The sequence below is a fragment of the Cariama cristata genome, unplaced genomic scaffold (assembly GCF_000690535.1).
Source record: "Cariama cristata isolate BGI_N322 unplaced genomic scaffold, ASM69053v1 scaffold10794, whole genome shotgun sequence".
Taxonomy (NCBI): domain Eukaryota; kingdom Metazoa; phylum Chordata; class Aves; order Cariamiformes; family Cariamidae; genus Cariama; species Cariama cristata.
The window spans coordinates 39,283-55,616 of NW_009613547.1; the positions used below are offsets into that span (position 1 = coordinate 39,283).

The window sequence follows — 16,334 nt, forward strand, 5'->3', positions numbered from 1 at the left end:
TGAAGAGCAAATCCATCTGTCTGCTGCTCCTGCCATGTTCTTACCTGTCAGGGTTTAAGTGCATTTGCTTCAGGTTCCCTGAGTTGATAGAAAGTAAAAAGCAAGTGGTACGTTCAGTTGGATCAGGTTTTCCCTTCACTTACGCTTTTATATCCTATTCTTTTTGAATAAAGTGCAGAAAACACCACTGTTTGTAGAGTTGTTCACTGAAGTCTGTTCTCCCGTGGTTGACTTCTGTTTTAGGTGTGCCAGGGTGAAATCCTTGGGTGGTCATCCATGGGTGCGGTGAAGTCCTGCACCCATGGTCGGCACTCCCGGCTGCCAGGTGGAGCAGGGGACCTCGTACGTGGATGTTGGCACCTCTCCTTCCCTTGACCCACAGCCCAGACGTGGCTGCTAAGGGAAATCATGAAAACAATACCACGAGGAGTTATTCTCCAACGTGGCTTGGTATCACCGTTGGCCCAGAGCCACTTTCATCTGGCGTTCAGCCTGTGGCTTTGACTTGAGCCTCAAGTTTTGTCTTCTCAGCAGCGTCTGTGGAGTGCGTGCTTAAAATATGGTAGTTGAGGTTTTTGCATGGGTGAGACTCTCCCTCTTGGCTGAAGTCATGTACCAGCAGCTGGAAATACAGAAGAGCAGCCATAGCCTGGATAATAAATGTTCTGTACCCCTGGGCCAAGATAGAGTGGTCACCGGAGAAGACTTGGACCCCCAAGTCAGCAGAAGGACGTGTTGCCTGGTAGGACCACCAAAACCAGGGGCTGGAAGAGCTTAGCTCGTGCTTTGCTGGCCGGTGGGCTGCGATCGCTGGGGCTCAACCTGGAGGTATGAAAACTTCTTTTTGTGTCTCTGGGAAGTCTATGATTAACACAGAAATGTATGGAAGGAGTAGAGCTGATGCTGATCTGATCCTTCACAGGATCCAACAGTTAAGAGTTGGAAAAGTAGAAATGAATCAGTGGTGGAAATAGAAATCCTTGGTACGTTCCGTATTGAACGAAGCTTGAATTTACGGAATGCGCAGAGGCCGCCTCGCTCAGCTCTCCAAAGCCCCTGGACTTGGCATGGTTGGAGAAACCACCGTGAGAGAGCATTGTAGTGTTGGAAATACGTGGTGAGGCATACTGAGAAGTAACTCCCCACTATTTCATGTCAGGAAGGTAACGTCTTACGTCATGAGCTGGGCAGTTTCAGCGGTAGTTTACTCGGTGTACAGCTTTAACTTGCCTTCCCGCCTGCGTTGCTGGAATTTGCTACCTGTAGAAGATGTTAGGAGAGCGACCTGCCTCTGATTTTGAGGGTCTTCTGGTAGGGGAAAAGAAAAACGCTTTTGTTTTAAAGATAGGCTTGTTGCTGGAAGATGGTGTGGCATTTGGTGGGTTAGTTTGACTTAGCCATTTTACACTGGAGTTCAAGTGAAATTTCAAAATATTTAATCTGTGTTCTGGTTTCCCTTTGTTGAGAGAGGTTACCGGTTTTGGCAGTAAAAGCTCGGTGGCTGTAACTGGGAGTTTGCAGTATGAGAAGAGATGACCGCTGTCATAGATCTAGAACTACTACTTAAAGCTCTATAAGACGTGAAAAGGAGGAAGGGAGAGGAAAGTTTCTGGGAAGGGTTCGGTTCTGAAGGAAAGTTTAGGAGTTGCGTTATACCCTCCAATGGCGATTAATTCACCGTGTTCGTCGCTTGGTAATGAGCAATGAACTGATAACTGGCAATCAGATTTAATGTTCTGTGCTCAAAAATACAGTGGCTTTCCTGGGTAATGAAGTTAAAATACCCATAAAAACTTAGGAAAATATGCTCCCTCCTCTTCTATTGTTCTCTAATGATTTTCTGTTACCACAGTGCCTAGAAGACCCGGCAGCGTGACTCGCTGCCCTTCTGAGCACTGGGATTGCGCAGGCCTCTTTGGAAAGGCTTTCCAGCCCAAGGACAGAAATGCTCGGCAGATCGAAAGCATTTCAAATCCACTTCTCGAAAGCGGTGGTGGCATGTTGAGGGCTGTAGATTTACCGAGACGGGCGTTCCTGCCCGCTGGCAGTAGCTGCTGTCGTGCCACTGGTCCCTGGCATTACCTGCTCCACCTCCCTGTAGGAAACCAAGGTCATTTCTGTTTTCTCATGGCCAAACACTTGCCTCCTTGGTCATTGCTCGTTACGAAGCTCCTCAAGAGTATTGGGACGGAGGTGGCCCTGCTGTTACAGCTCAGTCCTTCCATCAACCCAAACTTCCCGCCTGGCTTTGGATAAGCTCCTTAGCATCGCTGGTGCTTTTGTTCTCTAGATTATAGAATTGCTTTGCCTCGTAGCTTTGGGTGGAAGAACCTTTTAAAGATCACTGTTGGGTCTAAAAAGCTCAGCGAGGATCCTCATGGGAAGATCAGAATGAGGGGGATTGTGGTGGGTTCTCATATCAACTCGGAGCTGATGGTTTGTGCCCCTGGGACCTCGGGGCGAGGATAGCTGGGGAGAGCCGGGATGTGGCTGGCATCGGGAAGGGAGGGAGGATGATGGGGAGCGATGAGAGAGATGAAGCAATAGCGACGAGGAGGGTTATGGGTGGTCTTGAAGGAGAGGACCATACTTGAGCTTTCACGCAGGAAAAAAAAAGCCGGCGGAGGGGTTTGCGGAGGACACTGTGTGACCTACTCCAGACCCCTGGAAAGGTTGCACGCAGCCAAGCTGGGCTGAAAACACTGGACTTGGGGGAGGAAGATGGGTTATGAGAATTGCACCTTAGAGAAAGTATAATCTCTACGCTCTCCATCGCTCTCTCTGCCCACATTCTGGCTCATGGTATATATGTCACATTGCAAGAGTTTTTGCATTCGGGGCTGCAGCTTGTCTTGCAGACAAGGCATCATGTATAAATTTTTGTCATGTTGAAATGGGAATTGTTTATTCTCTTGCTTCTTGCATTTTTATGAGGAAAAACTAATGATGACAAAAGCAAGACTTAAAATATGTTGAATGGTTTTTGTGTGTGTGTTGTGTTTTTTTTTCTCTCAGTAAAGCAAAGCTACTCCCCAAGCTTCTTTCTAGGCTGTTTGAAAATAAATAATCTACTTGCATTTTTTTTTTTTTTTTTTTTTTTTTTTAAATGCCTTTTTACCAGAGGCAAATTTCTGATGGAGGACAATGGGGCTGATATTCAAGTAGCTGCTACTCTGAACCGCAGCCTCCGACAGCTGAACTTCAGAGCGCCAGAAAAACAACAGTATTGCTTGCAAAGAATGCCTCTACGGAGCTTAGCCTTGTTATTAGTCTTCTCACACTAACGATCTCCAAAATTGCAAATAATGAGGGAATTTGACTTTAACAATACCATTAAACAGTAATGCAAGAGGATGATTTCATGCTTTTTTTTCCTCTGGTGCTTAAAGACATTGTGCTGTAGGAGAGTGTGGGGTTTATTGATTAGATCTCAAGCGGGCTGGTTGAGCTTTCTCGTGATGAATTGGAAGCCAAGTCTGTTATACACCACGCAGAGAATTCTTGGAGGGTTTTGTTAGTGATGAACATGCTCTGAAAGGCTTGGCAAGAATGCCCTTTTCAATGAGGAGGGCTCGTGCACCTGAACGCTTGTGTGCTTTGCCCAATCCTGCTGTTCATCAGGAAGAAGATGCTACTTCTTCCTACCAACCTGGCTTTGCCTAAGGGGAAAAAATGTGCCTTTGGTGCATAACTGCATAGGTCGGGTTATATTTTTCCCCTTCTCTCGTTTTCAAGCTGTTTGGCCATTGGAAATCTGTTCCCTCAGCGTCCAGTGGACCTTCATTCCTATAAAGTGTTTCTGAGGGCTGTGCGTTATTTAAGGCGTTTGCGGAGGGATGCAATTACACGTGCAAGCCTTCACAGTTATTTCAGCATCCCAGAACTGTTTTTCCTATTGCACGTGGTTTGTATATCCAGCCGTAACTCTGTGGTACAATTGGGTTTCACAGCCCGAAGAAAGCTTCCTATTTTATGGTACCTTAAAATAAAAAAAAAATTATATGTATGTATATAGACAGAAGTCTCTTTATTCTTACTTCTGTAGAGTGGGGAACATCTGTCCTTACAAACCAGATGAGTTTCTGAGTAACTGCAGGCTGTGTTGTTTTGGGGGTTCCCTCTGCGCTCCCTCGACATCCCCGAGCAGCTTTGTTCTGCGTGTGGCTGCAGAGAAAATCAGGGCTTTTGTCTGCGTGCCTTTGTTTTTCTTTATTTTGCCGAGAGAAACCAAGGTAGGACTGATTCATTCCTGTGCGGCGAGCCTTTACTATTGTTCCACAGGTTATTTTGAGGTATGGTTTCCCCTGGGATTTTTCCTCTCTTGGCTTTTTGACCTTTTTGCATCCTATAGTGATTTTCTTGATTAAAAAATATGGAGACGTAATGGGTTTACATGGTGTTTCTAAAATTAAGGTAATTTGAGGTCTTCAGGTTGGGGGAGGAGGGAAATGGTGATTGTTCCAGACTTTTCTGTCGCTGTTGCATAGCTATACAGAGAAAATACAACTCCTCTTTTGGGAGCAGGTACGTGCTTGCTGGGCTCCTCAAAAATACCCTCACTCTACAAGCGCAGAGGCTCAGAAAATCAATTCTCTGTGACTTTGAGGGTGCGGAGTTTCAGTGAAATGCTGGACCAGGACAGTCGTTTCTTGTAGACTTCCCTGGAAGGGACAGATGGATGGATGGATGGATGGATGCCGCAGCCGGGATGCTCCTGCGAAGCCCTGCCTGGCTCCTTGCTGGTGCAGGGGGTTGGACCAGCGCAGATGTGTTTGCCCGGCACATCACCATCCCTGGGCTGGGGCCACTCGCGTTCCTGGTCCTGCTCCGCCAGCTCCAGCATCTCATCTCCGGCAAAAGTCGGGGTCTCGCCCCTCCAAATCACAACGCTGTGGTTAGGGGGGATGAGCGTGGGGGACCCCTTCAAGCCCTGCAAGTGTGTATGCTCCACGTTTTCCTAAAAGGATGCAGCTGATACCTCTGCAAAAATATTTCTGGGTGTTTTTAAAAAAACTGGGAAGTGTTCAGCTGTGGGAATGGCCACCGTGGGTCAACCAAGGGACCTGCCCACCCCGCTGCTTTGCTCCCCACGCAGGGTGGGAGCCCACAGAAGCCGTCCTCAACGCTCAGCCTGTTTTTTCAGACATGTGAAGCGTTGCCTTCAGCGACCTCCGTGTCGTAATGCTGCTCTAGCGTCCAGCCAGCAGCGTTTCGCTGAAGGTTGTTTCTCCTTTTGCATCTGTCTGTGTGGCTGTATCATATTTTGCTAGATGGGTGGCAAACATCTGCTCGTTCTGCTCTGCAAATCCTCTCCCTTGTTGCGGCCACACCAAATAACAGGGAGTAGAGGAGTTTAAGGCACAAAAACATGCACCCTTACGTCCAGACCAAAAGCTGCAGAGTCCAAGAGCTGCGAGTGAATATATTAATCATATCTCAGGGGGTGGCGAATGGAAAAAGCATCGTTTGCTCTTCGGACCGGCGCAGCTGTGCCAGCCGCAGGGTCCCCAGCCGGACACCCCGCGGTCCCCCAGCCGGACAGCACGACCCTTCATGGGCGGCCGAGCATCCCCCGAGCCCCCGCAGCTGCGGCCCCTGGAACAAGGAACCCCTTGAGTCATCGGAGAGAAACTTGGCCTTTGTCGGGGCGCGGGGCCGAGGGGGGCTGAGCCGTGCATTGCGCCCAGCGAGCCCCTTGGCCATCCCTGACCCTGCCCGAGAGCCATCGGCAAATCCCTCCATCCGGAGGGAGACCTCTTTGGACCCCTCTGGGCTGCTCCCCCAGAGATTAAAAGTTGTTATTGGCATATTTAAAAGTGCAATGGAAGTAATCCCGAGGACAAACGCCTCTCTCTGTCTTTCTGCTCGCAGCGGTTGTGTCCGTTAGGAGGCTGAGGGAGGGGTGACGGTGTGTTACTGCTTCAGCAAAGCTTGGTTTCAGGGGGGTTGGTCGCAAAGCAGCGTGTGCTCCTCGCTGGTGGGGTCACGATTGCTGTCACAAGCTATTTTTATGGGTTTTTTTTTTTTCTAAGTAAAAGATATGTTTCAGTCATTTACCCTCACTGTCATTATTCTTTCTGACTTGGTCTTATTAGAAAGACAAAGTTTAATGAGTCAGTTACTTTAAGCCAATATTTAGTATTTTTCTGAGTGACCAGTGCTAACTGTGATATCAGAGTAAAACCTGGGTGAGAACAGAGTAGTAGGGTTGGGGTTGTTCACCCTGGAGAAGAGGAGGCTCCAGGGAGACCTTCTTGTGGCACTTCAATAAGAAAGATGGAGAGAGACTTTGTACCAAGGCCTGGGGTGACAGGACAAGGGGCAATGGCTTTAAGCTGGAAGAGGGAAGGTTTAGATTAGATATAGGGAAGAAATCCTTCCTGGTGAGGGTGGGGAGTCAGTGGAACAGGTTGCCCAGGGAAGCTGTGGCTGCCCCATCCCTGGAAGTGTTCAAGGTCGGGTTGGATGGGGCTGTGAGCAACCTGGTCTGGTGGCAGGTGTCCCTGCCCATGGCAGGGGGTTGGAATAAGGTGGTCTGGAAGGTCCCTTCCAACCAAACTATTCTGTGATTCTATGAAGGTTTGGGCAATTGTCTTTATTTAAAAAAAAAAAATTTAAAAAAAACCCAATAGCTTTGTACACCACATTCATGATCTGAAGAGCCTCTTCCAAGGACAAGAGGGGGTGCGGAAGATGCTGCGGGTGGCACCGGCGCTTGTGCCATCGCCCGGTGCCATCGCCCGGTGCTGTGCCGTGGGACCTGCGCTGGGAGGGCTTGGGGTCTGGACACATCCCCTGGCCCCAGAGGGACACGGTGGAGCTGAGCTACTGCTTGGGGGGCTCAGGAGGAGCCCAGTGAAGGGGAGAGGGCAGGGGCAGGGGATCGGTCCCAATTTCGATGCTTTCCAGCATCGGTTTTTGTGGAAGCGGCAGCGGAGGGCTGGGATTTGCACCCACGGCTGTCGCTGCTTCCATGGTGGGAGGAGGAGGAGGAAGGTCCAGCTGGGTGATGGGCTTTGGTAACCATAATTTGAGTTTGTGTTTTATTCACTTTTTTTCCGATCTAAGGTTTCGAATTGCTATTAATGCTGACCAAAGCATGCTTAAAGCCTCATTACTCTAGTTTTGTGAATAGAAGTGTTACTTTCATTAACTGTTCAGGAAAATAAACATATTGTGTCAATCTGTTGTATTTTCCCTTCAGAGACTAAACTTAAATGCTTTTGTTCAGATTGTGAAAAGCTTTCAAGTCCCTTAAGAAATTTTGGTTGTTTCACTGAAAACAGCAAAACCCGTCGATCAAAAGGAGAAATCGGGGTGTTTCATCCTTTCCTGATTCTTAGGATTTTCCAGGTGAAACTCTTCTCTGAATTGTTCCAAGCCCGCTAGTAGTTCTGTTTCTTTAAAGCAGGTGGGAGGGTGGCCCGTGAGGATTCAACTTTTATATCTGGAAAAGAAATCCGTGTGTTTGTCACTGCTCCCGGTGCCAGTGCCCAGATGTGGAGGAGGAGGTGGCCCGGAGTGAGCTGGATGTCGCGCTGCGGCTGTTCGAAATTGTGAGTGTTGTGTTAAAATGGCATTTGTCATAGCAGGGAAAGGAAACCTGTTTGTTTTGACACAGTTGGGGTTGTGCCATTACAAAATCATCTCAAGATTAAAAAAATGTTGGGTTTAGGCTTAGTGCTGGGAGCCGCTCATCTGTCGCTTGGCCGAGGGTGGCGGGGTGGGGAGCTGCCCGTCCCAAGGGGCTGGTTCCCCACCGCTTCGTTGTCGGTGCTTTTCTTTAGTCATGTTTGGTACACCCCAAATAGGAAAGCCAAGTAGTAACAGCCTTCAAAAGCCACGCTGATGATTTCATTGACGTTTTAACCTGAATTAGAATACAATTTGTTCCTTCAGCTAGTTAGTTCTACAATGTTTCAACTTGATTTAAAGAAGTCATTTTTAAAAAAAAAAAACAACCCTTCACTTTTTGCTCATCCCTTGCAATGACAAAACGTCGGGAATTGCGGTAAACGCAGACCTGCCTGCAGCTCGGGGGTTTGGGAAACGCTTTGGGGGTTTCTTTTATGGTTGATGAGACTGCCTTGAGGTTGGCTGGAGTAAAGCAAGATGGAAACGTCAAATCCAGCAACTGCTGGGTAGGAAGCGGGAACGGGATGCTCTTAGGCTGGAAGACGAGTGGGTGCGTGGGAGGTAACTGGGGAAGAGGTGTTTGGGCACGGAGGGGTGGGAAAGGGGAGGCGAGAGCCACGGAGCACGTCAAAAGCAAAGAGACCTTTAGTGATTATTACTTTTGATAGGGACTTTTATGGCCTGTAGCTTAACGAGCCACTCTCTTAACTAGCAATTCAGGGAAGGAGTTTATTCTTCTCTGCTATTTCAAAGATGCTTTTGCTGCCACAGGTTTTGTTCTCAGAACAATAGTGCACTTGATAACCTTTGGTGCTGCTTTTTTGAAGCTTCTTCGTTCTTGTCTTAGGCTGTGTTTGGCTTGTCTCTGTATTGATGGCTTAAATAACTGCGATTGGGTTTCTTCAGCATGAAGAAAACCCCATCCTGGTCAGAGCAGCCCTGGTTGGTGGCGGGTGCGGTAGCGCGCAGGGCAAGGTGTTTGGCCCCTAATTAATCTTTCATGAAATTCCTTATTTTAGGGAATGGAAATGGCTGGGGAAAATGCCTCTGGTGATGAGCTGCCTTGCCCTGGGCTAGCTGGGAGGACTGGTGAAGTTTCTGAACTGAAATTCCAGTTTCTGGGTAGGGATGTTGATTTAATAACCATCAAAGAGTTTTTAATGCAGCAGCTATTTTTTCATGACTAAGAGGTCGCTACATAAAACTTTTGCCTCTTGGCAAAATCACATTATAAAGACGTACTTGCTTTAGGTTTAAAGTGTTAATTTATGTGGTATACTGAATTGGATTTAAAGGTCCCTGAAGACCTTTGAATCTCAGTAGCTAATGAAGCTTGCAGAAGAGATCTTGAGAGAGGAAAAACTTACTGGCAGTGAGTAATACTGGTAAAAGAGCTCCAGGATTGAGCAAGTTTTGCAGAGAATAATTGGAAATGATTGCATCGGCATTTGGGGCGTTGGATTATTTCCAGCTATAGATCTCCCCTGACACCGCCTGCATCCCTGTCCCTGCAGCCTCCCGTGCCCCGGGAGGGTGCTTCTTCCTGCCAAAACCCTTCACGTTGAGTTTTCCCAAGTCTTAGACTGCTTCCAAGGGGACAGAGCTCCTTGCGGTTTCCCTTGGGGTGGGTGAGCTGAGCATCCGTGAGCAGCCCCCTCGCATCTCCCGTGGCTCTCCCCCCTGCTCAGCAGAGCTATCCCTGATGGAAAGGATTTGGTGTTCAGGCTCCAATCTCTCTGCTCGGCTAAGCCATCCTCGCCAAAGTTGCTTAAACTTGTCCTTCTTCTTCCAGCTGGCCTTGCTGAACTTCTTTCACCCTGAAGAAAAGCTGCACGTTGGAGAAGAAGGCAGACGCGTCCGTCGAAATAAAAGGAGTAAAGGCAGCGAAGGGCCAGACGGTGAGTCCCGCTTTGTGTCTTCGCACAGACAAGCAGAAGACTGACTTTTTTTTCTTCTCAGATCGTGGTTATGATCATGGTACAAAATTCTGTATGTAGGGGGGGGGGGGAAAATTGGCATCTGTGGCATTTAATAGTTTCTATCTGATTTTGATTGCCTTCCAGATGAGGAATTCCAGTAGTTCTGATTTCTGCAGCTGTAGGTCTAGTGATTTCGTGCAAATTGATGCTGCTTAGTAATCTCGTCCTCGACTCCTCTACTAGTGAGGCTCTGTGCTCGTTCAAGGCTGTAAGTTGTACTTGTATACCTATATTTGTTGTTCTGTACACCTGTCTTTGCTTAAAATCGTCAAGTAGCTATTTGTAGTCCAACAAACAGCTGTGAACATCTGCATCGCGAAATAGTGACTGCTCTAACGGGGTTTTGCAGTGCAGTGGAGTCTCAGGTGGGTTCAAAGCGCACGTGAAAGGAAGTCAAAGTTGTACAGAGTTCGTATTAAAAGAGCAGGAAGGTACAAAAACGTCAAAATTACTCATCTGTGGTTTGATAAATGTAAAAATGAGGATGGGTGATACAAACCCCAGGGGTATCGAGGCTTCCTCGGTGGCCTGAGACCTCCCTGGTGTGACAGTGCTGTCTGTCCTCCTGGTCTGCTGCTTCCCTTTGCCATCGCCTTCCCTTGGCGAGATCATCGCCTCCACGTGCCCTGCTCCATTATGCTCAGATGCCAAAGCCCTTCTCGTGTGTCTCGTCTCTATTTCAGACCTTCTGGTTGGTTTTGGTCTTGATGTCTCACAACACGTTTCCCCAACGTGGATCGTCCCACCACCCGCTCCGTGATGGGATGGGCCATACCGTGATCCGTTGTACGTGCGCCTTACGCGAGTACTAAATATTACAACTCCCTGCTGTCTGATAGGGGTTTTTCTTAAAGTATTTTAATCTTTAATCTGGGAAGTTCTGGGAGATGGAGGCTGTTCCTGATGGCTGCGAAGGCGCTGAGCCGGTGCAGGACTCAGCGGTGGAAGCAGGAGCTGGGCTGCGAGGGTTGGTTATGGCTTTGCAAGGTGAGGGCATACGCCAAGGACCACGTCTCTTGAGCGACCGATGGCATCCGACCCCTCGGACGTGGTGGAGATTCCCGGGGGCTCTCCAGGAGCTGGGCTCTGCGTGCCGAGAGGCTAGCTCTTCAGGTTGCGGGTGTCCTCTAAAGCCCCTGGGCGACTGAAGGGTGCTTTAAAATGGAGAATGAATGCTGCCAAAATTACATTTTATGCTTGAGGTCATGTAACGTCGCCTTTTTTGTTCTTCTAAGAACAGTGCCACAATCCTTAGGTAGACCGTAAGTTAGAGTAAGTACCGTGACGTCTTTATTGCACCGAAACCACTCTGAACACTTCTTGAGAACTTAAGTAATAAATACCAAAAGAATTAAAACTAACTTTGCCTTCCGTCCCTTCCCCCGGCTTGAATCCTGCCTGATTTCGGTATCAGGAATGTTATTTCCAATGCTGTCTTTCCGTGATTGCCCAACTCCACCGAGACGTGAGGAGTGCCTCCCGCGTCGAGCTCCTGGAGGGGTCCCGCGCTTCCCTGCTGCAGAAGAGCACGGGGCCGTTTTTTCATGGCGGGGGGAAGGGGGCGCGACGAAAAAAAGCAAGAATGGTGTGGTGGTCTGTGCGTGGCTTGATGCCTGCTAAGCCCCAGTCCTGACTGCATTACAAACCTCTCGGCTATCCTTAGTTTTCTCTCCAGCTCCCTGGCTCCGCGAGTTTCCCATCTTCCCTGAAGCCTTCGCAATTTCACAGTGGAAAAGCGTTTCCCTGTGGCTCTGCTCCAAGAAAGAGCTTCGTGAAAGTCCCCGGATTCCTCCTCCCCGAAACGCTGACAAGTATGATGCATTTGGTAGAGACTCCCTGAGTGATTCCAGCGAAATGTGGTCCATCCTCGTCAGAGCCGGTGTCGCTCTGATGCTCCGATGGCTCAGGCAGGATCCAAGCCCTTTTGCACCGACTCCTTGAACTCTATTCCAGTGTCTTCGCGAGTCGCTTGTGTAAGTAGCAAGTTTCAGCTGTATGGTAGCGGTGTAAATGGAGTGCCGCAGGCAGATGTTCGGCGGAATGAGCCTCCTCCGTTAGGCTGCCGAAGTGCTGCCTTTCTGTTGCCAGATGTGCAGAGAATCCCTGCACGGTGAGAAATAGATGCTGGAAGTCGGTGGACTAACGAGGGTTTTTCTCATCGTCTTTGTCCCCCGGTGAAAACGTGTTGTACTTTTACAACTTGTTCTCCTTTCCCCGATTTCCATTACGAATGCACCGGAGCCGAGTCGCTCCAGAAGTGCAGCGCACTTCCACCGATTATATATGTCTTTTTGTAAATTAGGGGGTTTGACCCCATAGCGTGATGGAGATGGGGAAAATTGCCAGAGCGACAGGTCATTTCCCTGGTGGCGTTAGCAAGGGGGTTTCTGTTGGCCGGCGGTTACTTCGTGTTTGGCCATCTCGGTTTTATTGGGCAGAGCAGCATTTAACAAGGGTAAGCTGTCGGGTTAGGAATTGACCTTGAAACAACCGTAAAACCAATAACCAAACAGAAAGCTTTCTTGTGTAACTTGTGCTGTTTGTTTTAGACCTACATGAAGGAATCTGACTTTTTAGGGGAGGGCAATGAATCATTAAAAAAACCAAATAAAATCATGTCACGGTACCGATAACACCATTTTCTTCATGAGTTTTGCAAAGGGAAAGTTGATCAAATCTTTGATCTCCAAAGAGCCTCCGGAAGATAAAAGTGGATGAACTATAAATTCCCAGAAGGAAGGAGATGTGCTTTCCACTTGAGGCCTCACTAATATTTGTCTGGAATTAATTTTATGACTTTCAAGTCCTTTCACACATGCAGTGAAAGACCAAAGTGATCCAAGTGTGGAAGCCGTGGTTGGAGGGAGGCTGCTCAGTCCCCTTCCGTGGCTGTTGGACTCCTGCTCATCTTGGTACCAACAACGGGATGGCTTTGATGCTTTATAAATGTCAAAGATAACACGGTTCCTTTCCTAGAAAAGGAACTGTTAGGAAAACTTGCTTTCAAGTCTTTTGCTGTGAAAAAGGTGGTTTTGAGACGAGTCAAATCTGGTCCTGTGGAGCCAAGGGAAGGTGATGGCCGTGGCCGTGCCCAGAGCACGGACCCGCAGGGACACGACGTGGGAAGCCACGAGCAGCAAAGCTGCTTCGGTGCCTCTGTGCTTGCTGAAAAACCCCAAGAAAAATAGCGTGCAGTAGTGCAAAGCTATGGGTTGGATCCTGTCGCTTCCAAACATGACTCCAGGATTTCAAGGGCTCCTCCTTTGAGGACTCCGGCTGCAATCCTCCTGCCCACTTGTCGTGTTTTATGGTGGTCTTTGCTTAATTATTGTTTGCGTCCCTCCACGCACAGTGCCCTGGAGCCAACTAAAGGAGCTGAGGCCGTGTCCCGGGTCGAGGGGCCGTGTCCCGGGTCGAGGGGCCTGCCTGGCTCCCTCTCCGCTCGCCCTGCCGCCGGCGGACGGGAGGAATGGGGGGCTGATGCTTGTCCCGGCCCTGAGGAGCACAGCTCATCTTTCAAGCGAGCGTCCTGTCCATGCCACCAAAACCAACATTTGCACAGCTTTAAAAATTACCACTATTATTATTATTTTTTTTTACTTCTCAAGGACCAGGATTATCCCCTTTACAGCTCCATTTTACAATGTTCTTTCTACTCTGTGTTACCAACTCCACCTGTCACTTAATTTGCTTTAGTTTGCTAAAACTTGAACCCTCTCCAGTGTCTCTTTTTTTTTTATTATTTTTCTCTTTTTTTCCCCGCCTTCCTTTTTGCCTTGGTGTATTTATGCTGCTGTGGAACTGCCGTTGCTCCCAGATTAACAGATCATTCCGGAGCTGGTAATTAGCAACAGTTGTGCTAAAAGGAACCATCAAGAATGTTAATTTAGTCCACTTTTAAATAAACTGTGTATGAAATGTTAGATCTCTATTCCCAGAGCACCAGTAAAAATGCTGCTGGTTCTTTGCTAGCAAAGCCAAAATATGGGAGTAGCATGGTGTAACTACAGAGACAATTCCGTGCTCTTGAGGTTATAAATAATGACAGAGCATTTACAAAGCAGATGTCAATAGGACTCTTTAAAAAACATGGTTTAAAAAAAAAAAAAAAGCCCACTAGTTTCTTTTTCTCCTACTTTCATCTCTGTTCCCAGTTAGATCCCTGCCGTGCTGCTTTCCTGGTTTGTTTGGTTTTTGCTTTTTGGTTTGGGTTTTTCTTTTTTTTTTTTTTTTTCCCCTCTTCCTAGATTTTTCCATCTTGAGCTTGGTGAGAAACATAAGTGATTGTTATCCATTCTTTGATTTGGAGCATGGCAGCTGGGAAGAGGCTGAGCAGATGGCTGTCCTTAAGCTGACAACAATTTGGTTCCTACTACTTTGGCAGTCCTTACTGCCGAGGAAAGTCCTTGATGAGAACTCATGGGTTTCAGCGCTGCAAATTGCTTTCGTTGAAATGAAAATTAAATTCTGGGAGAGCAGAAGCTCGTCTCGATCCCTGCTTCTACCTAGAGCTTTGGGAGGGATGTGCCAGCTCTGTGGGTCCAGCGTTTCACCCTGTTAGTGAGTCTAGGGTGAGTTTAGGATGGTTTAGCAGGTAGCTGATGGCGGAGCCTGGCCGGGGGTGCCTGGCTCCCTCCGTCCCCTCCGTCCCCGCGGTTGCTGTACCCCGGCCGTGCCCCCCCCCCCTTTCCAGACCTACCAGCACTGACGATGCAATAGGGCTTTTTGTTTTCCTATCGAGATGACAATAGTGACTTTTCCAGCCGGCTTCCTCTCCTTTGGAAAGGGCAGGTTCGTCCCTCTGCCTCCAGAACAATCGGTGCCTTTGTGTCGGCCCCGTGCAATTCCCCGAAGCCCAGGCATTCCCAGAAACGCAGATGCGTGAAGGGCGATAGAGCCTTATTGTGCTCCGAAACCATGGTGATGAGCACTCAGTAAATACAGAACATTTCCTGGATACTGGAGCGCAGGAGACCGTCCCAAAAGAAAGGCTCGCCACAAAGTGCATGCACTTACTGATTTCCCCCAGAATTTCTCTGTGATTTCCCCCAAAATGGGAGAAGGGGGGGAATTAAGATGACGTGTGAGTCTTTGTGGACAATCTCCATCCCCTTCCTGTGACGTTGCTGTCGGTACTTGTTATAACTACGGTAAAATTAAGACTACAGATCCTTACCTACATGTTATACCGATGCTTATGATAATAAGGCACATATCTCTATAAGGTCTTACACCTCAGGCACCTCTCAGCCATGAAGGTACAGTGATAAATATAGAGATAACTCATTTCAGACCATGGTCTTGTGTCTGTACTCGTTTCTAACCAACGCTTCCACTGAGACAGATCCAGGGAAGCTTAACAACTGGCTAAAAACCCAGGGTGACGCTTGGCTCCTGGTTTCAGCTCCGTTACAGCAGTGACAGGTTCATACCGTGTCATTTCTGGAAACGAGGGAAAGCAAAGGTGAAGATGACATTAAAGGGCATCTTCTTGCTGTAGGCGTAACTTTTAAGAGAATACATTTTTAGACGACTGAAACATTTTCAGCATGTCCTTGGTTCAACCTACTCTGAATTCATGTCTTTAAGACTGAAATTACTTTGAGGTCAAATTCGGCGCGGTGTCCGTTAACAGCCTTTGCTGAAGCCTGCCTTGGGAGGCCATCGGCCGTTGTTTGCCATCCAGCGAACGGTCGGTAACCCAGGACGCCAAAAACTACGTAGCCCGAGCGCCTTGGAAAAGCGGAGGTGTTCACGTCTAGGCCTGAGCCAATGTGCTATTTCGGCATAAAGATACCCAGAAAGCGTGTGCTGGTGAAAGCCGGAGTGGTGAGGCTCATTCCCGCAGTCCACAGCGAGGGTGGTATTTCCATGAGGATGTCCTGCATCAGCCAGCAAGAAGGAACCAGGGTCTGAAAACTGATGGAGTCCAGAATTCTTCGCTGAACTCTACTATGTTGCTGTCCCAGTTGGATGTTAAATATTAAAAGCAATTAACTTGCTGGGAGAGGTACAAGCCTCATTGTGTGGTGGCCGCGATGAGGAATTGTTTCAGGTGACGGGGTTCACGGTGTCCTGGTCAATGTGTCCTGATCCATACGCAACCTCCGTTTGCCTCCTGTCTCCTTCTCCAGCCCTTTCAGTTGTGATCTGGATTGTTCCAAAAGAAACACTGCTTCATTGTTCTTAATATTTATAAAGCCGTGATTAGGTGCTGTTGATTTGTTCCGTCCACAGAGCTGCTTTGGTGTGTGTTTGTCCTTCCCTGGTACCCCCCATCTGGTTCGGATAAGGTGGTGGGATGACCACTGGAAGATTTTGAGACACCGAGGATGTTCAGAAGGGAGTTCGGTGGTCTGAATCTCACCTCGGTTGTGTTTTCAGACACTTGCACCGATTCCACTTCTGGGTGGATTTCGGAGTTGTCCCGATGGATCCTCAGTGCGTAGCCTACGGTGTGTGCTTCAGCAGGCTTTGCTGAAACTTGAACTAAACTTCTAAGCTTTTTTTTTTTTTTTCCACAGCTGCATGATAAGCAGGGACCAACGTTATTAGAAGTGACTGGTGATTCCGTATGAATTCCACTTCTGAAAACCAGGGCTTGTCATAACGCCTCGGGTCAAATACTGAAGTTCAGGAATCTCAGATAGTTTCTTCTGTTACAAAACATGGCCAGGACTAATGAGAGGAGAACAGATGTTCCAGCGGGGCAGGGATGCG

General features: G+C 48.3%; 1 protein-coding gene across 1 annotated transcript in view; it reads left to right on the forward strand.

Moving 5' to 3' along the window:
* Positions 1-7,490: 7,490 nt before the first annotated feature.
* EDA (ectodysplasin A) overlaps positions 7,491-16,334 on the forward strand; it is a gene marked incomplete at its 5' end in the record, with an annotated part of 31,003 nt that continues 22,159 nt past the window's right edge. The window contains 2 exons of the mRNA XM_009699068.1: positions 7,491-7,556; positions 9,428-9,533. Of these exons, the coding sequence (XP_009697370.1) occupies positions 7,491-7,556; positions 9,428-9,533 (172 nt within the window). The remainder of the gene's footprint in view (positions 7,557-9,427; positions 9,534-16,334) is intronic.